This window comes from Ochotona curzoniae, unplaced genomic scaffold, assembly GCF_017591425.1.
Source record: "Ochotona curzoniae isolate NIBS_2020 unplaced genomic scaffold, NIBS_Ocur_1.0 scaffold_4701, whole genome shotgun sequence".
NCBI lineage: Eukaryota > Metazoa > Chordata > Mammalia > Lagomorpha > Ochotonidae > Ochotona > Ochotona curzoniae.
Genome location: NW_024467122.1, coordinates 40,177,079 through 40,202,928, shown reverse-complemented (window position 1 = coordinate 40,202,928; position 25,850 = coordinate 40,177,079). Strand labels below are relative to the sequence as shown.

The 25,850-nt window shown below is 52.9% G+C and overlaps 2 protein-coding genes across 2 annotated transcripts; both read left to right on the top strand.

Moving 5' to 3' along the window:
- The first annotated feature begins 6,411 nt into the window (after positions 1-6,411).
- MRPL52 (mitochondrial ribosomal protein L52) lies at positions 6,412-13,173 on the top strand. The gene is made up of 5 exons (XM_040969660.1): positions 6,412-6,458; positions 6,565-6,622; positions 6,701-6,768; positions 11,397-11,461; positions 12,647-13,173. Exons 1-5 carry the CDS (start codon positions 6,425-6,427, stop codon positions 12,791-12,793), a joined length of 372 nt encoding a protein of 123 aa, XP_040825594.1. The 5' UTR covers positions 6,412-6,424; the 3' UTR covers positions 12,794-13,173.
- Positions 13,174-14,694: 1,521 nt separating this feature from the next.
- On the top strand, positions 14,695-24,116 carry MMP14 (matrix metallopeptidase 14). Its single transcript, XM_040969626.1, has 10 exons — positions 14,695-15,027; positions 18,819-18,967; positions 19,220-19,342; positions 19,638-19,945; positions 20,309-20,470; positions 20,637-20,797; positions 21,010-21,148; positions 21,275-21,425; positions 21,896-22,011; positions 22,307-24,116. The coding sequence occupies exons 1-10, from the start codon at positions 14,920-14,922 to the stop codon at positions 22,636-22,638; spliced, it is 1,749 nt and encodes a 582-aa protein (XP_040825560.1). The 5' UTR covers positions 14,695-14,919; the 3' UTR covers positions 22,639-24,116.
- The last annotated feature ends 1,734 nt before the right edge of the window (positions 24,117-25,850 follow it).

The window sequence follows — 25,850 nt, the reverse complement described above, 5'->3', positions numbered from 1 at the left end:
TATGCATGGAAAGGCAGCAGAGGATGGCCCCTCTGCTAGGGATCCTCTACACATAAGGGACACCTGGAAAGAAGCTCCTGGATCCTGGCTTCGGATCAGTTCAGCTCCAGTCATTCCAGCCACTTGGGGAGTGAACCAGTGAACAGAAGATCTTTCTTTCTGCCTCTCCTCTCTGTGAATCTGTCTCTCCAATAAAAATAATAAATGAATCTAAGAAAAGAAAAGAAACCCTGCAGCTTTTACAGCCTATTTTACAGAGGTAATGACAAGTTATATCAACAAGGTGCCAATTGGTTAAGGTCCTCGCCTTGAATGCCCAGGATCCCATATGGGCACTGGTTCTAATCCCGGCGGCCCCGCTTCCCATCCAGCTCCCTGCTTGTGGCCTGGGAAAGCAGTCGAGGACGGCCCAAAGCTTTGGGACCCTGCACCCGTGTGGGAGACCCAGAAGAGGCTCCTAGCTTCGGATCGGCATAGCATCGGCTGTTGCGCTCACTTGGGGAGTGAATTATCGGACGGAAGATCTTCCTCTCTGTCTCTCCTCTCTGTATATCCACCTTTCCAATAAAAATAAAATAAATCTTTAAAAAAATAATAATAATAAATCTTTTAAAAATAAATAAAAATAAAAGAAATATTTTTTAAAAACACACACACACAAAAACAAGACACCTTCCCACTAAAGCCCCCATTCCAAGTTCAAAAGGAGGATCTTTTACAAGCACCAACTTTGAGCCTTCCTAATCCATCTAAACTGTTCCTTCTCTATATTCATGGTCCTAAGGGACACTCAATCTACTAGCCCAAAAGGCAGGGTACTTTACCACTTCTGTGACCTATTTCACCAAAAATTGCACAAGGTTTATCAGGGCTGGCCCCAGCATTAAGGATCCTGGCCACTGTGGCTCTCCTCATGCATGCAACCCAGTTCATCTTTCATCAACCTCCCACGGACTCTAAGACACCCCTGCCTTCTGGGCTCTTCAGTCTAGATTGCCATCTTACATCCAAGTTCTCCATGGCTACCTTCTTCAGCCTCCTGTCACCTTTCATCACTGCGCCTTCCTCAATCCAGTTACACTCTCCCCCACTGCCATAGCCAATTCCCTCGAACTCTACTGCTGCCTTAAACCGTTGACTCTTCCCTGACTACATGCTACCAGCTCACAGACACTCCTACTCCCCAAGCCCCTAACTGGATCATTGATGGTAGTTCCTCCAAAACTAATTTTACAACTAATTTTACTTCTGTTGTGTACACAATAATTGAGATGTACCACGGTGATGTCTCTTTTCCACACCTCACCCCCAGAACAGTTACCAAGGCTAGACCCCAACCTCAAGGCATAACCTCCCAACAGGTCAAATTACTAGCCTTGACTTCAGCCTTGACCTTAGCCAAGGGAAAAATTATCATATACACACGGATTCCCAATATACCTATAATATCCATTCCTGTGCCCACTACAGCAAGAAAGAGGCTTCTTGACAGCCTACGGGACTCCTATAATAAATGGCAAGCTGATCTAAGCCCTTCTTGATGCTGCCATCTGCCAACAAAGCCACTATTATTCACTGCAAAGGCCATCAGAGAGACAAACTGTACTTCCCAGAAGCTAACCAAGCTGATCTGACAGCTAAAGCAGCAGTCCACAGAGAAACATTCCCATCTTTTCTCTTTAACCTAGCTTCTGTCTACTCAGAAATCTCTCCATTCCAACAAAAAAAGAATCTCTAAGGACGGCTCTTGATGGATTCTATAATAAACTAATACTCTTCTCTTCAAGCCACCTTTCTAAAAAAGAAAAACCTCCACTCTCTGTATCACTCCAACCCAAACTCTTCCTATGTGATTTCCTAAAATCACACACTCACCCCTAACCCACTCCATACAAGAAACTCTGCACAAGAGATCTCAAGCTATGTGACACCTGCCAAACCACTAACTCAATTCTAATATCAGATCACCCCTATCCTCTAAGCCCCAGGCCTGTGAATCACTTCACAGATTAGAATGACTTCACCTATATGCCACCAGTTCAGTAGATATGTTATCTTTTGGTTATGGTGGAGGCTTCCCCATCACTGATAAAAGCAGTTACCACCGTCTCTGTAATATTAAAGGATCATGTCCCCTGACTTGGATTCCCCACTGTCATTGATAGAATTAACAGAATCTGCAAACAGGCTCTAACAGGGGCTGGCACTGTGGCTCACCTTCAAGTGCAAGCATCCCACATTGGCACTGGCTTACGTACCAGGTGCTCCATTTTCCATCCATCTCCCTGCTTATGGCCTAGGAAGGGAGCCAAGGAGGGTCCAAAGCTTTGGAACCCTAACTCCTAGCTCTTGGCTTCAGACCAACTCAGCTCCGGCCTCTGCAGTCATTTAGGGAGTGAACCAGCGTACAGATCTTTCCCTCTCTGTCCTCTTCTCTGTAAACCTGCCTTAAAAAAAAAATGCTCTAACTTGCTACCCACTTCTACTTAGACTGGGTAAAGCTCCTGTCCTTCCTTTAACCTGGCTAAAAGCAGACCTCTTTCCCAGAAGCCATCAATGCTCAGTCCATTGGAAATTTTACATGGAAGGCTTCTTCCCTCACCCATCCCCGCCCCTCAATAATTCTGAGGCTATTCCTCCTCTCCTCTTCCCCTGCACTGTTAACCACAGATTTTTGCAGACACTCATCCACCAGAACCATAACCTCTACCTTCTGATAATACTTCTACCTTTCAATCTGGTGATTAGGTCTATCTTAGGTAAATGAGGCAAGCTTAAAGCCCAAATGGAACAGGTAGTATCATGTGATACTAACCCCACTGCTGCCAAACTTAAGGCGCATCCCTTCTCTCTCTCTGCAAATACATTTTATTTCATTAAAACTAGTTACCTTTCTCTCTTATCATTTTACTCCCAAAGATCCACCACCCTTAGGTTGACACAGCTCCCATTATACCAGAACCACCTTTTCTAGTCTCTGACAATTCCTGGATTCCACAGATTCCTCCAAGTAATTCTAAAGGACAGTGGAGACAAAGAAAACAAAAGGAGACAAAAGACAAAGAGAGAGACTCCAGCAGGTAACCTTCTTGACCTCATTTCAGATTGTTGGCTGCAGGGCAATCTCTGCAACTTCACTGCTATGCAGACATCCATGGTGACCTTCTGTTTACATGCCTTATTGGAATGCTCTGTCATCCTCTGTTATATCTGCAGCTGTAGTCATAAACCTAATCCTTGACAGCAGTCACCCCAAATCCTGGACCCACTGCAAAAAAAAGTCTCTTAGCACTCTTATTTCTTCTGCTACATGCTGCTTTTAAAACCTGGTCCCCCTTCTTACCATGTGGCCCAATGCCTTTTTTTTTTTAAGATTTATTTTTCATTTTTTATTGAAAGGCAGATTTACAAAGAGGAGATACAGAAAGAAAGATCTATCCACTGATTCACTTCCCAAACGGCTGCAACAACTGGAGCTGATCCGATCTAAAGCCAGGAGCCAGAAGCTTGCTCTGGGTCTCCTGTGTCAGGGCAGAGTCCCAAGAACTTGGGCCATCCTCAACTGCTTTCCCAGGCTATTTGCACAGACCTGGATGGGAAGTTGAGCAGCCGAAACATGAGTCAGCGCCCTGGCACTTACGAGGAGAGGATTAGTCAATCGAGCCATCACACCGAGCCCAATATTCTTTGACTACAGGCTCCTACTCCTCTAGCTCATACACATTTACCATCAATCCCTATTCTCATCTTTGTTTTTAAAATTAACCCCAACATCTCTCTGTGGTGGATTTTGTATATATTCCTCCTCTGAGGGCTGGCAAATCCTCAGGCTTCCAGTTAGTTCTGGAGCACAGCCACAGGGAATTATTGATGTGAATCCAAAAGAGGCTGAAGAACTGACAGACCCACCTTACAAACCTTCCTCTGGCATTTTCACCATATCCTTGCTCATTAATCAAGATCAAACCCTGCATGCATCAGACACCCTTCCTACCCCTCCCCATAAAGTGGATTCACTGCTCCACACAGCCTGTAACCACAATGTCAACCTCCCAAGCCAAACTAGCTCCACCTTCAGCCATAGGTTGAGGCTGGCATAATTAGCCTAGAAGGGGGCCCAGCGGTGTGGCCTAGCAACTAAAGTCCTCACCTTGAACACACCGGAATCCTATATGGGCGCTGGTTGTAATCCTTGCAGTTCCACTTCCCATCCAGCTCTCTGCTTGTGATTTGGGAAAGCAGTCGAGGATGGCCCAAAGCTTTGGGTTCCTGCACCCATGTGGGAGACCTGGAGGAAGTTCCTGGCTCCTGGCTCCGGATCGGCACAGCACCGGCCGTAGTGCTCACTTGGGGAGTGATTCATCGGACAGAAGACCTTCCTCTCTGTCTCTACTCCTCTCTATATATCTGACTTTGTAATAAAAATAAAAAATAAATCTTTAAAGAAAATAAATAAAAATAATTAGCCTAGAAGGCATATCGGTAAGTACAGAGCCCATCCACTTCAATTCTGTATACCCCAAATCAGACTCTACTCTCTGTCCCCCACCTGGATGCATGACAAGCAACTCTGGACTTCACACTTATCAATTATTCTGGATGTCCAGGTGGGAGTCAGGACAGGAATGGACAAACTAGCAAAATCTGCAGACAAGGCATACACAACTGAAGGCATATCTCACTCATTCAAGAAAAATCTAGATCACCTAGCACAATTACTTCACCTCCAAACCAGGTGGACTTCTTGGCAGCAGTGATCCTTCAAGACCAAAGAGGGTTACATGTCCTCGTCTCCTCCAAAAAGAGAACTCTGTGTCTTTCTAGGTAAAGAATGCTGCTTTTATACCACCAAGTTGGGCAAGGTTAAAGAGAGGGGATCCAACCCATTAGAAAGCAACCTGAGGGCCTGGCTTGGAAATCCATTTTTCTTTTTTTTTTATAGATTCATTTTTTAACTTTTATTGCAAAGTCAGATATATACACAGAGGAGGAGAGACAGAGAGAAATATCTTCTGTCCGATGATTCATTCCCCAAGTGACCACAACAGCCAATGCTGCGCTGATTCAAAGTTAGGAGCCCAGATCCTTTATTGGGTCTCCCACGCAGGTGCAGGGTTCCAAGGCTTTGGGCCGTCCTCGACTGCTTTCCCAGGCTACAAGCAGGGAGCTGGATGAGCAGTGGAGCTGCTGGGATTAGAACCTGCAACCATATGGGATCCTGCCGCATTCAAGGTGAGGACTTTAGTCACTAGGCCATGGCACCGGGCTCTTGGAAATCCATTTTCCAAACAGGTCCAGCTCATCATTTTGGCACTGGCTGTCTTTCCCACTAGGCAGTTGATGTCTCTGCTCTCTCCAGTCCTCCTTAGCATCACAGTGCTTTTATTCCCACCATGAACAACTAACGAATTTCAAAAGTTCCTACATGAATAATAGCTGCTATGCCCAAAACCTTTGCATGGGGACCAAGACTCTTCTCCATCACAACATCACAATACCTCTGCATTAGCAGGAAGCAGCTAGAAAGAAACCAGAGGTCCCCCCATGCAAACCCAGGATTGATGGAGCAAGAACAAAATGTCTCAAATTCATTTTGTCCCATTAACAGGTCCTGCACTTCCCAGAATTCTTCAGCCATCTCAGCCCCACCTTGCCTCATCCCAGTGGTTAGCACTGAACACATCACGCTATAGTGTCTGGCCAACAGGTTAAGCACACCCCATTACCCTGAATCCAGTCTAGCGCTCCCCAACCAAGCCAGCCTCAGCCCACCCCTCCCAAGCTCTCTCCCCACTGACAACTCAGCCTTAGCCCAGCTCCCTCAAGTCTTCCCACCTACCTTATACTACATAAGCCACTACTCTGGGAGGGTGCTCTCTCTCCTGTATGTTCGCTGGGAATCCACTGCTGGGCGTTCACCACCAGGTGAATCCCTCCCAGGCTTATTTTCTGAATAAACTCTGGTCTGGCCAGGAGTTCTGTTCTTTCTCCTCTTCCCTTAGATTCCTTCCTTACATACGAGTGAGGGCTGAAGCCAGGTTTTCTGAGTCAGTCAAGTTTTGACCACATCTCTTAAGTCTGGGAAAAATACTTTCACAGGAGAATGCAAAAGGCTGTACAACCAAGGACTGTGGACGCAATTACTATAAAGAGTTGCTACACATTTTAAAGAACTAGAGACCACTCTGGAAGTCTAGGACGTTTCAGGCCGAGAACAAACAGCTTCTACTTAAGACAACCTTTGACAATAATTCGTTCTTGCCCTAAAACTTCGGTCACAGTTTCGCCTCACTTCCGTACGACTACCCAAGATGGCGGGCCCCGTTATTTTAATCAGATTCAAGATGGCGGCTCCCGGCTTCCCGCGCTGGGTCGCGCACGGACGTGCCGAGGCCACGCCCACTTCCGGCCTCCGAGCCTCAGCATGGCTGCTTTACTCAGCACGACTCTTATCTCAAGTGAGTGGCTGTCGCACCACTGGGGAGCACGTGAGCGAGGCGGGCCTGGGACCCCCGAAGCCGGCTGTGCGGCTTCTCCCCTTACTCCGTCGTGTTTCTTCCGTAGGTGTTCGGAGGCTGCACTGCAGCGCGGCGGCTCGGGCGGGCGGTCAGTGGCGACTCCAGTAAGTGCTGGGTTCGAGGGGACGGAAGGGAGCAAGAAACTTGCCCGGGTCCTCACGGAACTGTTTGTCTCCACCCAGGCAGGGCCTGCCTGCGAACCCCTCCGGGTACGGGCCCCTCACGGAGCTCCCAGATTGGTCTTTCGCCGGTGAGCACAGACTGTTTGCTGCCCTTCCCGGGGATGCGGTGGTACCAGCGGGGCGCCGGGGGCGGAGCGGGGCGGGGCTGGGACGGGGCGTGCCGAGCTCGCCCTGAAGCAGAAACCAGGTGGGGTTATTTTGCAAATTAAGTTCCAGCTATGAATGTTACCTGGACAGATCTTCAGGGTCTGTGGAACCAAGCAGAAGGTAATTCCGACGGGGGCCACTCTGGGGCCGGGGAGGGTTGCATTTCACAAGTGAGGGAAAAAGTAAAAAAAAAAAATGCCCTTCTGTGTGGTGTGTACAGTTGAGCAGTTGGATGCCAAATGTACTGAAAGCTCTTTCAAAGGCCATGGAAAAAGTCTTATACTTGAGCGAATCTATAATTGACTCTAGAGTAGGTGAAACCATTCTGAGCTGTTCATGTGGGACTCCAGGTTACAGGCAAGAAAATTGAGGTTTACAGAATTGCAAAAGGGCTTGTGATCAAAGTGTTCCCCCCAAAAAATTATAAAACAATGAATTAAAAGATAAGTTGATTTGCGTGCAAAAAAAAAAAATCTTGAAGTGCTTGCATACAGAGGGTCCTCAAGGCACACATGGAAAAGACAGATTACACCTAAGTTTCAACCTTTTGGTTCCCAACTAAATGTTTTTTCTTTTATTATCCTACAAGCTTATTGATATATACCCTGATACAGCTAGATAGCAGCAAAACCGGGATTAGAACCAGGTAAGGGCTGGGGCTCCATGACAATAAAAAAGCCTGCAGATTTATATCCTGCTGGATTCTCTACAGGCGACATGGTGTTTTACCTGGTGACTGAGGAAGATGATGGTTTTTTTCTCACCTATTCATATAGTATAGGAAGGTTAAGATTCCCTTACAGTAGGACCAAGGAGATGAATAATCAACACCTGATTCTCCCCCATTTTTTCTTTTTTTAAGATTTATTTTATTTTTATTGGAAAGGCGGATATACAGAGAGGAGACACAAAGAGGAAGATCTTCCGTCCGATAATTCACACCCCAAGTGAGCGCAACGGCCGATGCTATGCCGATCCGAAGCTAGGAGCCTCCTCCGGGTCTCCCACGCGGGTGCAGGGTCCCAAGTTTTTGGGCCATCCTCGACTGCTTTCCCAGGCCACAAGCAGGGAGCTGAATGGGAAGCAGGGCTGCTGGGATTAGAACTGGCGCCCATATGGGATCCCGGGGGTTCAAGGCGAGGACCTTAACTACTGCGCCATGGCGCCAGGCCCAACCCCTCTTCCCCCCATTTTTATTTGAAAGATCTTACTCTATTAGTTTAATTCCCAAATGCAGGCAATAAATAGGGTTTAGGCAGGGCTGAAGCCAGGGACCATCTGGGTCTTCTGGGGGGGCGGGGCAGGGACCCCAAGTACTGAGTCATCACTGCTTTTTCCTAAGGGATACATCTGTGAGAATCTAGAGTGCAAGGTGCAGCCTGGACTCAGCCCCAGGCACTCTGCTATGGGGTGTGGGTGTCCCACGGAGAAACTGAACACCTGTCCCTATACTTGGAATTTTTAAAAAATTCTTTGAAAGGCAGAGTGGCAGAGATCAATCTTCATTCCCCAAATGCCCGTCCATATACTTTATTCTCTTTTTAGGTTTATTTATTGATAGGTGATGACCACCAACCATCTGCCCACTGGTGGAATAATATCAGCAAGTTGTCCATATTTGTAACAGAAGTTTTATTGGAAAATCCACACGTGGGTCCCCTTTGCGCAGAGTGGAAGGAAGATGGAGGCAAAAAGGGCGGCTGAGATATATGTTGGGGATTTTCATACTCCTCTACACATGTGGACTGGCAAAGAGGCTGTCTGTGCCCCAATTATGTAAGGAATGTCCATTCAGGGGTGCCATTGGTCGGCTGGAATCCCGCCAGGCTGGCGACATAACTGGCTCCTGTGGGTCCTCCTGTTCCAGGCTGAAGCCTGGGAGACATGTCGGGTCTGGAGCAGACCCAACCCCTCACCTCTAGTGCCCTGGATAGCCATCATTTATTTTATCTCAAAGGATAGAATGACAAAGTAAGAAGAGAGATCTTCAGTCTATTAGGCAGTCCTAAATATCTGCAACAGCCAGAGCTTGGCCATGTGGAAATCATGAGCTTGCAACTCAGTCTGGGTCTCCACATGGGTAACAGGAACCTCAGTAGTTATGCCATTACCTGCCTCCCACTCAGGCCTGGTGTGGTAGCCTAGAGGCTCAAGTCCTCACCGTGCATGTGCTGAGATCGCATGTGGGCGCTGATTCTAATCCCAGCAACCCCGCTTCCCATCAAGCTCCCTGCTTGTGGCCTAGGAAAGCAGTTGAGGACGGCCCAAAGCCTTGGGACCCTGCACTGGTGTGGGAGACCTGGAAGAGGATCCAGGCTCCTGGCTTCGAATTGGCACAGCTCTGGCCCTTGCAGCCACTTGGGGAGTGAACCAGCTGATGGCACCAAGCAACTGTTTTAACTTGCTAATCCTCAACATCTACCTTGGTCCCTGAATCTCATTTGAGCCCTCCATTCTTGCTAACTTTGTGACCTAGGGCACATTGCTTAGTTTTACCTGATTCTCAGTTCCCACAACTGTACAACATACCTATCTCATGGTTGTGTGGACAAAATCAATGACCAGTGGACAGCACTTTGCATACACAGTAGTGGTTTCTTTTCCCAGGACATATTACTTCATTTCTGCTTATCTTAAAAAGGCCTTAGGCAGAATTTTCACTGCTTCTTTTCGCTGCAGGTAAGTGTCCTTTCTCCTCATCTCCTTTGCACAGTACTTGAGATCAGATAGCATGTCTTTTCAGGAAGTCAGCAGACACCTTAGGGAATTTGTGTTATGAATTTATGTGCCTGCATCCTGTGAATAGCAAAAGCTGATGTAGAGTTCCTGATCCCAAAGAATTTCATCTGTCTGTGAAAACAAAGTGTGGAAATTTTAGAAATTAAATAATATTTTAGTAATCTGCTATCTTCCAGAAGGATCTAGACAGCTAAATGACATTACAAAAATAAATAGCAGGGCCTGACACAGTGGCCTAGCAGCTAAAGTCCTCACCTTGAATGTGCCGGGATCCCATATGGATGCTGGTTCTAATCCCGGTTTCCCTGCTTGTAGCCTGGGAAAACAGATGGCCCAAAAACCTTGAGACCGTGCATCCGTGTGGGAGATCTAGAAGAGGTACCTGGCTCCTGGCTTTGGATTGGTGCAGCACCAGCCGTTGCCATCAGTTGGGGAGTGAATCATTGGACAAGATCTTCCTCTCTGTCTCTCCTCCTCTCTGTATATTTGACTTTACAATAAAAATAAAATAAATCTTTACAAAATTAGCATACAGCCATGCTGTGGCATTGCAGGTAAAACTGAGCTGTGTGGCTGGCTTCCTATATGTGCAGCAGTTTGAGTCCTGACTGCTTCCATTTCCAATCCAACTCTCTGCTAAAGTGCTTGGGAAAACAGCAGAAGATGGCCCAAGTACATAGGACCCTGCACCTATATGGGATACCCAGAAGAAGATGGCTCAGCTCTGGCCATTGCCACCATCTGTGGAGTACCCAGCAGATGAAAATCTGAAATATATATATATATATATTTTTTTTTTTTTTTTGCAAAGTCAGATAGAAAGATCTTCCGTCCGATGATTCATTCCCCAAGCGACCACAATGACCAGTGCTGCGCCAATCCAAAGACAGGAACCAGGAACCTCTTCCAGGTCTCCCACATGGGTGCAGGGTCCCAAGGTTTTGGGCCATCTTTGACTGCTTTCCCAGGCCACAAGCAGGGAGCTGGAAGTGGAGCAGCCAGGATTAGAACCAGCATCCATATGGGATCCCAGTGCATTCAAGACGAGGACTTGAGCCGCTAGGCCATGGTACAGGGCCCGAAAGACAGATTTTGTATAGACAGAAGGAAAGAGAAAACTCTTCACCCACTGGTTTAACTCAGGTAGCTGCAATGACTGGAGCTGAGCTCATCAGGAGCTTCTTCCAGGTCTCCCACGTGAGTGCAGGGTCCCAAGGTTTTGGGCCACAGACAGGGAGCTGGATGGGAAGTGGAGCAGCCAGGACATAAACTGGCACCCAGATGAACCAGGATCCCATCACTTGCAAAGTGGGGCATTAGCCAATGGAGCCATTGCACCACACTCATAAATGATACATGCTTCTTTCAGGAGAGCAGGCTGGTGGAGTTGAGGTTACAGATGAGTATCTGGAAAAGCTGGGGTTTGAATAGACGTAAAAATAACTATATGATCAGGAGGAAAAGGACAGGAGGCAATTTCATGGCCGAATAAAGTGGAATTGGGCAGTGGGCTCACCGAAAAGGAATCAAGCCAGTCGATGCAGGATTTTCAAGTGTAAAGCAGTGGCCTTGGCTTTGCGGAGGAGCTACAATGCAGGCTAATGAGGGGTCAGTGAAATAGAATAGGAGAAGCCTGTGAACTTTTGGCAGATTGGTCATCCCTCAGCTTTGAAATGAGGGACCTGACTTAGGAAAACCAAACCACCACAAGCCTGAAGTGGAAGAGAACAACTGAATGTTGATTCTTCGTTTTACACGGTGCCACAGATCATCCCTAATCCTAACTTCGCTCTCTCCTCTCCATCTGTAGATGGCCGCCCTGCTCCCCCAATGAAAGGCCAGCTGCGAAGAAAAGCTGAAAGGGAGAAATTTGCAGTGAGTGTCTAAAGCCCTAGCCAGGGCTACATACTTGTCACCGGAGGGATTGGAGGGGGAGTTTTTATTTTTGTTTTTGTTTTTTTAAGATTTATTTATTTTTATTGCAAAGTGAGATATATACAGAGAGGAAGAGAGTCAGAAAGAAATATCTTCCATCCGATGATTCACTCCCCAAGTGACCTCAACGGCTGGTGTTGTACTGATCCAAAGCCAGGGGCCCAGATCCTCTTCCGGGTCTCCCGCGCTGGTGCAGGGTCCCAAGGCTTTGGGTCGTCCTCGACTGCTTTCCCAGGCCACAAGCAGGGAGCTGGATGTGAAGCAGGGCTGCTGGGATTAGAACCAGTGCCCATATGGGATCTCAGCACTTTCAAGGTGAGGACTTGAGCTGCTAGGCCATGGCGCCGGGCCGCCCCCCCCCCCTTTTTTTTTTTTAAGATTTATTTTATTGGAAAGTCAGATATACAGAGAGGAGCAGAGACAGAGAGGAAGATCTTCCATCCATTGATTCACTCCCCAAGCAGCCGGAACGGCCAGAGCTGCACCAATCTGAAGCCAGGAACCTGGAGCCTCTTCTGGGTCTTCTATGTGGGTGAAGAGTCCCAAGGCTTTGAGCCATCCCAAGGCTTTTGGTGCATGCAAGGCGAGGACTTCAGCCACTAGGCTACCACGCTGTGCCCCAGGGTAGTTTTTATTTATTCGAGATATTGACAGCTCCCAGCTGGCTGGTTCACTCCCAAATGTCCACAATAACCTGGCCTGGGCCACACCAAAGCCAGGAGCTAGGAACGCATGCGATCCAGGTCTCCCATGTTGGTTTCAGGAAGCTAAAGCCAGGAATTAAACCCAGGTACTCTGATTCAGCATGTGGGCTTCTTAGCTACTAGGCTAAATCGCTGCCCCCAGCAAGAAACAAGGTAATTTGCCTTGTGCAGGGTTGCACCTGAGATCCTGAGGTCTTAGCAGCCAGGGGTTTTACTGAAGCTGGAAGAAGGGAGGACCCAGGAGGCCGTCCCAGGTCAGGCTGCCTCCCTTTGGCTGCCCTCCCTAACATGCAGTCCCACCCGCTCCCTTGTGAGCAGGTCCATTTTCAAGCTGAAACCTCCACCTCTGGCAGTGAAAGGACAGATGGTTTAGCACTCAAGTCCCAGGTATCACCCTCATGGGTCTTCCTGTCTATTTCAGAGACGAGTTGTGCTGCTGTCACAGGAAATGGATGCTGGGATACAGGCCTGGCAGCTCCGGCAACAGAAGCTGGAAGAGGAGAGGAAGCAGAGAAACGTGCTGAAGCCCAAAGGGGCTTCACCACATGGCCCACCCCCACATCAATAAAAGCAAATCACACCGTCTTCTCTTCCCCAGCCTCTCTGGTTCACATTTGTACCCCCTAAGGCCTCATCCCAGCCAGAAGACAACCTCGCTTCCTCCTCCTCCGACACCAAGAAGGACAGGCTGCAAGATCGTTGCCTGTGATGCTTGGCTCAGTGCCCTCATCCTGGCTGCGTGCCAGTTTAACAGGATCTTGCTCTAGAATCACTAGGCTGTGCACTCCAGGCAGCAGGACTGGCCCAGCCTGGAGCAGTAGTGGCTCTGTGCACCTGAAGCCTGAAGAGCAGTTCTAACCGGGCACCCAAGCCTTTAAAGCCCACCCACACACAGCTTGGGCTGTGTGCATGCAGTGGGTGCTTAATAAATATATTTTGATTTAAAAAGACTTTCCAAATGAGCTTGTTTTCTCAGCAAGCAGCTAGTATTGATTTTCCTAAAGTTTAAATACTTGATCCAGGAGAGTACCCCAAGGCCCATTGGAAGAGAACTAGATGCCAGATGCTCTGCTGACAGTTCAGTTCTGAGTAGCCATCGTGCTGACTGAATTCCAGAGGTTGGTTGGAGATTTCCCAGCATCCTCCCACTCATGTATGTGGTTACGAATGAGCCCTACCCAAGGATCTGTACCCTGCACATGCTTCACACAAGCAGCCTCCCAGGACTTGGGCCACCCTTCCTTTTACTAATCTTCCACCCCCCATGAATTCTAGGGCCCAAGAAGCCGTGATCCCATTGCAACACAAAGCACTGCCCTGTGCTTCCGCCACAAACATGGTAATTCCTGAAGTTTCCTACCTAACCACATTCTATCCACCCTCTTTTATTGCTTTTCTTCCCTTCCTCCTGCTATGACCTCCTTCCTCTCACTGACCAGACGCAATTCTTGGATCTTAGATTTCGCTGATGGTTGAGTTTTCTGTCTCCCACACTTTTCCTGCTTCACAATGTTGTGCTACTTTTCCAGATTTGGTTCTCACCCTCTTATCTGCCTCCCTTTCTCACCATCAGCTTTGGGGGGGGGGGCTCCCCTTTCCCTGAATACCTCTACCTTTTGTTCCCAGACACTAGTCATGCCCTGAAAGAGATCCCAGCTTAGAAGGAAGGCTTTGCCACCTCTTTCAACGTGGAGGCAGAACCCAAAGCCAAGGTCCTGACTCCTGTCCCTCCCTGCTTCCCAGCAGTTTCATCAGATCTGATTCGCTTTTTCCCCTGGAGTTCATGGCCTGGCATCCTTCCCCTCCCCTCCCCAGCCAGTTCTAATTACCAGGCTGCTAGATTGCAGGGGACAAGGGGAAAGGGCACATGATGGTCTTTGCAGAGCTGACCCCAGGGCCCAACTTGCAGTTAGGTTTACCGTTGGGTGACTGTGCTTTGTTGAGGGTTTTTGGCAGGGGAGAGGAAGGGACAGAGGTGGTTGTTCACGGGTCCCAGCAAGTCCATCCTTCCCATCCCACAAACTGCTAGTAAACTGTGGAAGGCTTGCAACCCAGGTCTCCCAGCAGGATGGGCGGCAAGGCTGGCCCACCACAGCGACCACCGTCCCAGCCCCGAACTCCAGGCTTGGCCTAGCCACAAGCTTCCAGTACTTCGCACTCATATGCTGAATACCAAAGGAAATCAAGCCACCCAAATTGTGCTTAGGGAGAGAAAAGTCTCCCACATCCCGTCCCCTGGGTACCTCTCAGCCCCCTGCTGTCGCCTGCGGCCTCAACCCCTGCAGATGGCAGCCTGCACCATGGAAAGGCAATTTAGGATTTCACCCCCCGCCCCTCCAGCTCTTGGCTGTAATTGGATTCAGGCTGAAACAACCACGTCCCCACCAGGAAAGGAGGGCTTTGGGGCGGGGGCAGGAGGAGCGGCTGCGGGAGAAGGGAGGGACCAGAGAAGAGAGGCGAAAGGGCTCCGTTCGCCGACTAAGCAGAAGAAAGATCAAAAAACGGAAAAGAGAAGAACAAACAGGCTCTTCCAGAACAGCCCCTCTCGTCTCCCAGCCGGCCGCGCTCTAGGAACCCAAAAGTCTTGAGCTTCTCCGAGACAAAGGCGCCGCGAACGAGTGGCGGTGCGACCCCAAGGCGTGGGCCCCGCCGCGCGGAGCCCGCCCAACCCGGCTGCCCCGACGGTTGCGGACCATGTCTCCCGCCCCACGACCCTCCCGCAGGCTCCTGCTCCCCCTGCTCACGCTCTGCACCGCGATCGCCTCCCTCGGCTCGGCCCAAAGCAACAACTTCAGTCCTGAAGTAAGTGAACTCCTCTGGCCTTTCGCGTTCCCGGAGTTGCGCCCGCCGGGGAGGCAAGTCGGGGTGGAGTAGGGGGTCCCTCAGGAGACACCTCCGGGGATGTCGGGATCTCCGTTGTTCCCGTCTGCAAGATCGCCCTTCTTTTCTTTACCTCCTCCAAACTTGCAAGTCGGCTCAACTTTTGCCTGTCGCCGCCGACTTATTTTTTTCCCCCCAATCCTTCCTTTCCTTGCAACAACTTAACCGCCGGGCAGGCAGCTGCCCTCCCTACTACAGTTCCCTTGGGCTCTGCGCTCGACTCCGGAACCACCAGGAGAGCCTGCTAAGTAAGCATCTGGACTCCGCTGCAGGCCCGCGCTGCCCGGGTCCCCATCCCGGGCGAGTTTGGTGTTTCTGCCACTTCCCAGCTTTCCGGCGCACTCCCGCCGCAGGAGCCGCAAAGCGCGCTCCTTCGTGTCCCTGTGCGCACCCAGGGCCTCAGCCGACCCATGGGCGGCCAGGTGGGGCCAGGCTCCCGGGGAGACCCCAGTCCTCTGGTCTCCCCACCCACTCCGGACCACCATGTCCGGCCAGAGCGTCAGCATGTAGGGTCCCGGGACACCGGCCGCCTACGTGCACACACAAAGCTTTCCTTGTGAGCTGGAGTGGGGGTTCTGGCAGGCCACCCCCACCACCACCACTCCGTGCCCCCAGCCGTCGGCGCCTTCAGGCCCTTTGTGGTGATAATTGGTTTTCTACGTTAATTGCAGGGAGAGTCGCGCGGGAATCAGGAGAGGGCCTGGTCCAGGGAGCCCTCGATTGACACTGGCGCCCCTGCCCCCATCCCTGCCCTGACCGTGGCCCACCAGGCCCAGGAGGAAGCCGCGTGGGAGTTGTCTCAGGAGGCTTTTCCTCTCTGTCTTTTATTTTGGGGTGAAGGTGGGAGACGGATTTAAATCAGCTTCTTATTTTGGGCCATGCCAACCCACTCAAACCAGGCAAGGGCCTGGGTGCGGTCGGGAGGGGCCAGGAAGGGTACAGGGAGGAGATGGGGGGATGGGTTCTGGACTTGGCTTCCTTAGGCCCACCCGCGTTGGAAACCCCTGGAAATACAAGAAATGGGCTGTCTCTGTGGCTCTGAAAAGCAGCTGGCACCCATGGAGCAAAGCACGGCCCTAGAAATGGCTGGTGGAGTTTTCAGGGGCCAGGAGCAGTACAAATCTACCCTGGGGCCAGGACTCCCTTGCCTGCTGAAGTTACCAAAAGTCACAGGAACCAGGCCTGGAGCCCTCCTCCCCTGCGAGGAGCCTGACAGCTCCTAACAAAAGGAGCCTGGTCAGCTGGGGGCTGCCCACTGCCAACTTGACTGCCCTGCCTTTTTTCCTCTCCCCTGGCCCATGAGGCCCCCTAGGGGAGGGGCGGTGGCAGCCTTGGCTCTAACTTAAGTGGGTCATGAGCCCTCCCAGTGCCAGAATCCTTTTTTTTTTTTTTTTTTTTTTTTGTTTGTTTCTGGGCCATGGAAGGGTGGGAAGCAGAGGGAGGGAAGAGCACACCCCAGGGGCTAGGATCAGGCCTTGCTGCACAGCCTGGCCATCCTGGCCCCCTCACCTCTCCAGGACTCCCAAGCAGAGGGGAAGTGCTGGCCTGGCTTGTACCTAAGCCTAGGGGAATGCCTGGAGACAGAGCAGTCCACTGAATTCTTTCACCCTACATAAAGTCGGCTTCTCCAGACCCATGTACATGGAAAAGCCGGGGTGGCTCCCCAGTCTTGCACCAGCTCCAGCACAGGCCTCTCCTCCCGCTGGCAGGCCTGGCACATGGCCCTCCCAACCTCCACCCCGCCCCAGACACAAGAGTCTTCTCATCTGTGGTTCCAACCTCAGAGGCTCTGTGGTTCCTGCTTTGCTCAAAGCCTCCCTCTGGGAGACGGAGGCAAAAATTTTGCTTGGGCCTGGGAGGAGGAGAGCACCAGGGCACTTCCTGTCCAGGCCTCGTGGCTCTCTGGAGTCCCGGGCTGTCCCGTTCTTGAAGGAATCTGTCTTCTTCCCTATAGGCTCTGGGCTGTGAGTGTGTACACCTGCTTCCTCTCTCTTAGAAGACTCACAGGGGAGGAATTTCTCCGAGAGTCCCTGGACGGAGGATTCTGCCTCCCTCCTGCCGTCTGACCTTGGGGATCTCCCCTCACCTGTGCTGTCTTGGTGTTGAGGCCAGGGGAGGGTGGTCTGGCTCACTCTTCTGACTCCCAACTCCCATGAGTAAGCCACTGTCATCCTACCCTGAGTCCTGGAGCAATGTTCCTCCACTAGTGGTTCACAAGCCTGGGGTGTGTCTCTCCTACAGGTGAAGCAGGGGCAGAGGGAATTTCCTGCATACCTGGGCACAGGCCACAGCAGGCCTACAGAGGATTCAGGCTGTAACATCAGCTAGCACAAGTCAGGGCTTGTGTGAGAGTTCCCAGAGAGTACCTGGGCACTGAAATACACTCTGCTATAACCCCCTGGTATAGCAGAGGTTAATCCTTCACACACCCTCCCCCCAACACACACACACACCATCATCATCATCACCCTGGGCGGTGTTGGTGCTGGCCAGGCCTATTGGCTGGGAACTGACTGGTTGTTTACATCTCGTGCCTTAACTCTTGTCAGCCTTGGAGGAATCACTTCCCAAAACCATGTTGCAATGCTCAGTCAGCCCTGTGGTCGCGGGTCTGCAGTCAGCTGCTCTTGAATCATACCAGCCCCCAAGCAGGAGTTCAACTCCACCTCCCCGGAGACCTGGGCCTTAGAGGTGAAGGTCCCCATGATCTTGGTCAGGGGCCACAGCACACAGCGGCAGCTTCTCCCCCTCTGTCCACCAGCCCATTCCCACCCCCCTCATCTAGGCATCCCTCTGTGGGCTGCTTAAGAAGTCAGGGCTGGCGCCAGGACCCAGAATTATCTGGGTGGTGTCTTCCCATAAAAAAAAAATCCAAGCATTTTCCGATTCCATGTATATCTTGACTGGTTTTATTTTTCAGGCTTTAGGAAGACATTCCATTGTTTTTACAATAAAGGCTGACTCTTTAGAAATTAGGCAGGGCTTTGCTGTGTGTGTGTGTGTGTGTGTGTGTGTATGTGTATGCCTTCCAAACACCAAAACTGTTGCTTTACTGTAGGGCAATATGCCAACCTTTATACTATGAACAATTCACACCACACCAAGTCTCCCCCATCTCCCACCACCACCCCCACTTCCCACTTGTTCCGCTGAGAGAACCTTCCATGGGTCTGCAGGTCCCAAGCTCCCAAGCCATAGGACATCAGGAATAGTGACAGGATCCCAGCTCTGGCTGGATAGTACCACACCACCTCCATCTCAAAAATGTCTTGGTGGTAAGAGCACTGGTGACCTGGCACCTCTGTGTCAGGAGAGCCAAAACTAGCACCCCTACAGCCTGGCTGAAGCCCCGTTCCTACACAGGCAGAACTCGCTGCATTTGTACAAATCCGGGCACCCAAGTGGGAGGAGCTACAAAGGATCCCAGAGTTCTGAGAAATGCCAGAGCTTTACCCCTTCACAAGGCTGGAGCCGCTGTGGCTCCCAACCCCAGTTCAGGCCCACATCCACAACAGGACAAACCATCCTGGGGCCTGGGCCAGCGCTCAGGTCGGCCGGCCTGGAAGTTTCCGGGTCTGCTGCCAGGGCTGGGCTGGGAGCCTAAAGCCGGTTGCTCCCCACACCAGGGTTGTGGGCCAGGTGCTGTGGGGGAGGAAGGGGCTATCCCCTGGCCCAGGTGGTCATGCTCTAAGCCATGTCCTCTTTCCTCACAGGCCTGGCTGCAGCAGTATGGCTACCTGCCTCCCGGGGACTTACGCACCCACACTCAGCGCTCACCCCAGTCACTCTCAGCCGCCATCGCTGCCATGCAGAAGTTCTACGGTTTGCGTGTGACAGGCAAGGCTGACTCCGAAACCATGAAGTAAGTGCTAGGCCCTGTCAGGGATCTAGCTCAGCACCACCACCCCTCCCGGCCATACTGATCCTCAGAGCATCACCATCTATACACTTGTCAGGTGTCAGCTCCCATCCTCCACATCCTCCATACACCATCCCTGCCTCTTCCACATACACACATGCTGTGCCCAACACACACAGACCCCGGGAGCCAGAATTTCTCCTTCACCCCAGACACCCTTCTCTGTCACATTCTGATCCTTCCACCCAACCCTAGGGCTATGAAGCGTCCACGCTGCGGCGTTCCAGACAAGTTTGGGGCTGAAATCAAGGCCAATGTTCGGAGGAAGCGCTACGCCATCCAAGGCCTCAAATGGCAGCAAAATGAGATCACTTTCTGGTGAGTGCAACAGGTATTCCTCTTTCTCTTCTCTGTGGGAGACACACAAACCTGGGAAACAAGCGGCTGTAATCCTAGGGAGAGGCGCAGCCTTCCTGGGTGGGGTGGGAGGTGCACCCCCATGCAGAAGAACCAAAGAGCAAGGCAGTACACTGTGGGAGCTGAGGGTTGTAGGTGAGGCTGCCGCAGGGAGAGCCAGGTCAGGCCGAGGTGGCTGGGTGGTTGGTGGGACCAGGGCGGTCCCCCCTCGGGATCCTAATGTACTCCATCCTCTCCCCACGTGGTTGCACCTCAGCATCCAGAATTACACCCCCAAGGTGGGCGAGTATGCCACCTTCGAGGCCATTCGCAAGGCATTCCGCGTGTGGGAGAGCGCCACCCCGCTGCGCTTCCGGGAGGTGCACTATGCCTACATCCGCGATGGCCGGGAGAAGCAGGCCGACATCATGATCTTCTTTGCCGAGGGCTTCCATGGCGACAGCACACCCTTTGATGGCGAGGGTGGTTTCCTGGCCCACGCCTATTTCCCGGGTCCCAACATTGGAGGGGACACCCACTTTGACTCTGCGGAGCCCTGGACTGTACGGAACGAGGATCTGAATGGTGAGCGAGAAAGAGAACAGAGCAAGGTGGTTCTGCAGGGTGGTTTGGCTCCCTCCTCACACAGTCTCAGGGAAGGAAGGGACCTCCAGAATGTCTTGGCCAATTCATTGGCATTGGTCTCTGCTCTCATATACTGCCTGCTTTTCCAGGCCAGCTTCAAACATCCCCATGGCCCCTGACACAGTTTTGTCTGGTGTTTTCCGGGAGGAGGCTGCCACCTTCCGTGGCTTTGTGCTCTCTGTGCTATAGAGGGAGCTGGACCTCAGGACTGTGTGGGGTTGGGGTGTGATGCCACCACAACCCATGGTGGGGAAGCACAAGGGGCCCAAGCTGCCATCCTGACCCATCCCTATGTCCCCACAGGCAATGACATCTTCCTGGTGGCTGTCCATGAGCTGGGTCATGCCCTGGGCCTAGAACATTCCAATGACCCCTCAGCCATCATGGCCCCTTTTTACCAGTGGATGGACACAGAGAACTTCGTGCTGCCTGATGATGATCGCAGGGGCATCCAGCAGCTTTATGGTAAGTGACCCCTTCTTGAGCTCTCTGCACATCTCACCGCCCACTTCCCCACCCCCACCCAGCCCTGGCTGCTTCCACAACCTTCCAAGGCAGCCATCTGTCCATGTCAGACTTTCCCTTCACTCCTGGTCCAAGTCTGAAGTGCCCTTCACCTACTGTGTTCTAGGAAGTGAATCAGGGTTCCCCACAAAGATGCCCCCTCATCCCAGAACCACTCCCCGGACTTCTGTTCCTGACAAGCCCCGAAACCCCACCTATGGGCCCAATATCTGTGACGGGAACTTCGATACGGTGGCTGTGCTCCGAGGGGAGATGTTTGTCTTCAAGGTGAGAAGGAGATGGAGGTTGGTTGGGGGACAGGGTGGAAAGGAGGTTCTGCGGATGGGAGGCTGGATGGAGCCAGCAGCAGGTGGACTAGAACCTGTGAAGGTGATTGGTGGCGAGGCACAAGGCAGAGGGTGTGGTGCCCTGGGGACTGAGCTCAGGGCCCAAGCCCCAAGAGATCACAAGACCTCTTTGTGGTTCTGCCTGGCTTCCAGGAGCGCTGGTTCTGGCGGGTGAGGAATAACCAGGTGATGGATGGATACCCAATGCCCATTGGCCAATTCTGGCGGGGCCTGCCTGCATCCATCAACACTGCCTACGAGAGGAAGGATGGCAAATTCGTCTTCTTCAAAGGTAGCAGGCCCTGCCCCTCTACCCTTGCTCTCGGGAAGGGAGAGCTGGTTTCTGTTGCCCCCTGCCAAGGCTCTGAAGCCCACATGGACCCCCAATCCTCTCTCCCCTTCCTTCCTCTCCTCCCAGGAGATAAGTACTGGGTGTTTGATGAGGCCTCCCTGGAGCCTGGCTACCCCAAGCACATCAAGGAGCTGGGCCGAGGGCTCCCCACCGACAAGATTGATGCCGCACTCTTCTGGATGCCCAATGGGAAGACCTACTTCTTCCGGGGAAACAAGTAAGACCTGGAGCCCTCAACCCCAGGCCACCATCCTCACAGGAAGTAGCCCTCCCTCTCACCCCACCATCCTGAATTCCCTCATTCCTAAAGGCTGGACAAAGACCCACATTCACCAGCTGAGTGTCCACTGGGGCTGAGGCAAGACTGCCCCCAGCGGGTGCTGTGTTGAGTGGGAGGTGACCGGGTCACCACTCCAGACCTGGTCATTTGACGCCTCCTGCTCCCAGCACTGGGCCTCCGCGCCAGCAGCCAGGCACTGTCATTAAGGGCTGCTGGTGGCTCCTTGCAGCCCAGGCCCTCCCTTCAACGCCCACCTTCCGCCGTTTCAGCCACAGGCCTTCATTACTCAAAACCCTTGTCTCCCACCCTGTCCACAGCCACCCTTGACTCCCTGACTTGGATGCTCTGGGGTCCTGCCACCCTCCACAGGCACCCTCAGTGTCTCACCTCTCCCTCCTCTTCCCTAGGTACTACCGTTTCAATGAGGAGCTCAGGGCAGTGGACAACGAGTACCCCAAAAACATCAAAGTGTGGGAAGGCATCCCTGAGTCACCCAGAGGGTCATTCATGGGCAGTGACGAAGGTGAGAGGCAGGGGGATGGGACAGGGAGTCATGGAGGAGCCTGAGCGGGCATGGGGGTAGGATGGGCAATGATTGTGACAGCGACAGTGGGTCCTTGTCACGTGTCCTCTCCCACTCTTCCCACTTGGTGCTGTTAGCACCCAGTCTGACGGTGGAGGTGACTGATGCGCAGGAAGGTGGGGAGAGTACATTCGGTGGCAGTTACACCGCTAACTATGGCATCTCCTCCCCTCTGCTCTCTTTTCTCTACCCGCGGCCCGCCTCATCTCTCGCCCTCCTTGCTGCACTCCTCCAGTCTTCACCTACTTCTACAAGGGGAACAAATACTGGAAGTTCAACAATCAGAAGCTGAAGGTAGAGCCTGGCTACCCCAAGTCAGCGCTGCGGGACTGGATGGGCTGCCCGTCAGGGGGCCGGCCAGACGAGGGGACTGAGGAAGAGACAGAGGTGATCATCATCGAGGTGGACGAGGAGGGTGGCGGAGCCGTGAGCGCAGCCGCCGTGGTGCTGCCTGTGTTGCTGCTGCTCCTGGTGCTGGCCGTGGGCCTCGCTGTCTTCTTCTTCCGGCGCCACGGGACCCCCAAGCGATTGCTCTACTGCCAGCGTTCCCTGCTGGACAAGGTCTGACCCCCGCGGCTGGCCCACCCACTCCTACCACGAGGACTGTGCTCTGAAAGCCAGTGGCAGCAGGTGGTGGTGGGTGGGCTCTCTTGCCTGTCCCGAGCCCCCTTCCCCCAGCCTCCCTGCTTCTCTCTGTCCCCCCAACTGGTCCTCTCACCCTCACCCCTGGCATTGCTTCTTCCCTAGAAGGGTCCCCCTGAGGGCTGAGCAGGAGGGCGGTCCCTCCCAACCTCTGGCCCTCAGGTAAGCGGAACCCTACAGCTTGGTGTGTGTCCGGCCCCATCCATCCGAATGTCCTGGGGGCTCTGCACTTGAAGGCAGGACCCTCAGACCTCACTGGGAAAGGGCAGATGGGGTCATCTGCTTCTTTTCTACTCCCGACAAATACCTTAGACCTTTGAACTCTGACCTCAGGAGCCCCAGGTGTGTGCAATTGGCAGCCTCCCTCCACTTCTCCTGGCTAGAAGGGATCCAGTCTGTCTGGGGGTGGAGGCTGCAAGAGAGGGAGAGAGGGTGGGGAGTGCCCAGCTCCCCCTTGAAACCTGGGGAAGAAAAACCCAAAGAGGATCTCTGTGGCTTGGTCAATCAAGTTCTTTCAGACATCTGCCTCACTTCCCACTGCCCTGGAGGCTCCCAAGGAAGGTGTGTGGGCTGTTAAGGACTAAACTAAGGCTGAAGAAACCCTTGGGCAGCCCTGCCTCTCGGAATGTTAGCCTTGGGAGGGGTGTCAAGGTCACAGAGCTGAAACCCAGGGACATGCCTCCTGGGAAGTGGAGGGTTGAGTCAGGAGAGGAACTCAAATCTTCGGGACCCTGGGATGGGGAGGGGTGAGCATAAAGACTACAGAGCAAGAACCACACTCGGATGCAGGCAGCTGGGGCTGGGACCCAAAGGCAGAGTTGGCTCAGAGAGACCGCAGCTGAGCCGCAGAGGCAGCAGGGGTTGGTGGGGGTGCCAGGCAGGTCAAGCCAGCAGGGGCAGCCCCCCGCTGGGCTCTGGCACCCAGGGGAGGGTGGGTTTTAAGGGAGCTCTCAGGAAGGGTACGGAGGAGAGTACAGGGAGCCAGGAGGAGAGGGAGGAGCAGAGGACACACACAGAGGGGTCCTTAGAGAGAGAGGGGGGCAGCACCCAGCCGTGGCTGCCTCCCCACCTCAGGAAGGGTGGGGACCTGGCTAGTCTCCTGGCTGGGTCAGCCCCTCGCTTCTCCAGTGGGCCACACTCGCGTGTCTTGCCCTCTCCTCTCCCTCCCCTATACTAACCCAGCCCACCCATTTGAGATCCCCTTCAGTCACCTTAGGTGGTCATGGTACTGGGGACTTTGGAGAACAGGAGACCCTGTGGAGGGAAGAGAGAAGGAGAGGGGTGTCGGGGTGGGGGGTGGGGCACAAGGTAGGGGGAAATGAACGGTGCTGGCAGTTCGGCTAAACTTCTGTCTGTTTGTTTTATTTTTTGTTTTGTTTAATGTATATTTTTATTATAATTATTATATATGAATTCCATTCGAATCGTTCCTTTTTGTTAATGAGGGGCATGGGGCAGGGTGGGGGCGGGGGGTAGAGGCATTTGACCCCAGGAACCTGCAGGGCGGGGCTGGGTCCGTGCCTTCTAAGGACAATTTTGACCTTGTTCAACCTTTCCACAAAGAATAAACTGTGTTTCACATTCTGTGCGTGGCCGCCATTCTATATAGGGGTGAACGGGCTGCAGTCAAGGAAGAGTTTGCAACTGCCTGTGTGTGTCATGAGCTGTGCTTTCCATGAGGTTGGGGGAGGGGTCAGTGGGCATTTTCATAAAGATGAGTTTTCTTCCTGGTAGATGGGCAGGACTGTGGAGCAAAGCAAGACCCCTGGATGGTAGGAAGTGAGGAGGTCAGGGGCATGCTTGACAAGAATCCCCAGCCGTGCCCTGTCCCAGCCACCACCACTAGGACCCCAGAGACAAGAGGAAGTGGCAAGGCTGAGGCCATTTGGAAAATTTTCCTGAATTGCATTAGCCTGGTCCTATGATTCGGCCGCAGACCCTCTGTCTCCTTGTGAGTCTTGGCCTGCAGCCGGGGGATCCCCAAGATCACGTTCAACCCCAGGCTGGCCCAGGAGAGCCAGGATGGTGCTGCCGGAGGGGCCAAATAATGAGGCTTTGTTTCCCAGACAGGGTTCCCAGGCTGCCCGCTCACCCTCAACCTTCCTCTGAAACAGCCTGGAGGACTCTGCACTTGCTGAGTCAGCTCAGCGGGAGGAGAGTGGGCCCCTGTCTGCCCCCACCCTTTCCCTTCCTGCTGCAGCCCGGCCCACCCTGGGCTCTAGCCCAGGTCCCCCTCCGCAGAGCCCTAGCCCCACCTACAGTGGGTCTCTCCAGCTGCTATTCAGGGCTGGATGGTGATTGCTTTGGCAGAAGGGGTACCCCACCTTCCTGCCAGCCAGAAACCCTGACCCTGTGTCTGGCCTCCTGCACCGCCCTTGCCAACAGCTGTTTGGCAGGGTTGTCCGTGTGTCTCAGTGGAGGTGGACACCAGCTCCCCTGTCTCCCATCGCCAGAGGGAACGGGCACCTGAAGTAGTCAGGGGCACGTGGGGGTGGCCAGCAAGTCAAAGATGAGCTCATGGCCCTTTGTGTTGTTATGGTCCACATCTGGAGGCAATTACAGATGTTATCCAGTGGGGGTTCTGCAAAACACAGCTGGAGCCAGTGGAGAAGCCTGGGAAGGGGGGGTTGGGGAGCCCAGGGCTCCCGCGCGGCTGCGGCTGGAGTGCGGTTTCCCCATCACGAGGAAATTGTTTGGCGCTGGTTCTGGAATCACAAGATGTTCTCCGAAGCCAAGGGGGAGAGCCGGGAATGGAGAACTGGGGACAAATGAGGGGAGAAGGTGGAAGATGGCTTTCACCAGCACCACGGTGACGCTGGCGGCAGCAGGGCGGAGGCTGCTGGTCCCGTGCTTCTCACATGCCGGGGCCTGCCTGGCCTACCCCACCCAGGCTGCCCGGGGACCCTGGGAGGTACCACAGCAGTGATCAGCAGGCCCCACTTAAGGGAACCACTAGGTCAGCCCCCTCTGCCCCCGCCCAGGGAAGGGAGCCACAAGGGCCCCCATGGCTCCTAAGGACCTGCAGGCGGTCTCGGCTTCCCTTGGCCCTGCCCCTGGTGTGTCCACTGGGCCTGACCCAGTTTTTATGGTTCCAAGTTCCTTTATTCGAAAGCAGCACAAGTGAGCTGGAGCAGCCA

Coding starts and splice junctions, on each gene's coding strand:
- MRPL52 (XM_040969660.1), top strand. CDS start 6,425: ATGGCTGCTTTACTCAGCACGACTCTTATCTCAA. Junction 6,623..6,700: donor GGCGGTCAGTGGCGACTCCA/GTAAGTGCTGGG, acceptor GTCTCCACCCAG/GCAGGGCCTGCCTGCGAACC. Junction 11,462..12,646: donor CTGAAAGGGAGAAATTTGCA/GTGAGTGTCTAA, acceptor TGTCTATTTCAG/AGACGAGTTGTGCTGCTGTC.
- MMP14 (XM_040969626.1), top strand. CDS start 14,920: ATGTCTCCCGCCCCACGACCCTCCCGCAGGCTCCTGCTCCCCCTGCTC. Junction 19,946..20,308: donor ACGGAACGAGGATCTGAATG/GTGAGCGAGAAA, acceptor ATGTCCCCACAG/GCAATGACATCTTCCTGGTG. Junction 21,426..21,895: donor TACTTCTTCCGGGGAAACAA/GTAAGACCTGGA, acceptor CCTCTTCCCTAG/GTACTACCGTTTCAATGAGG.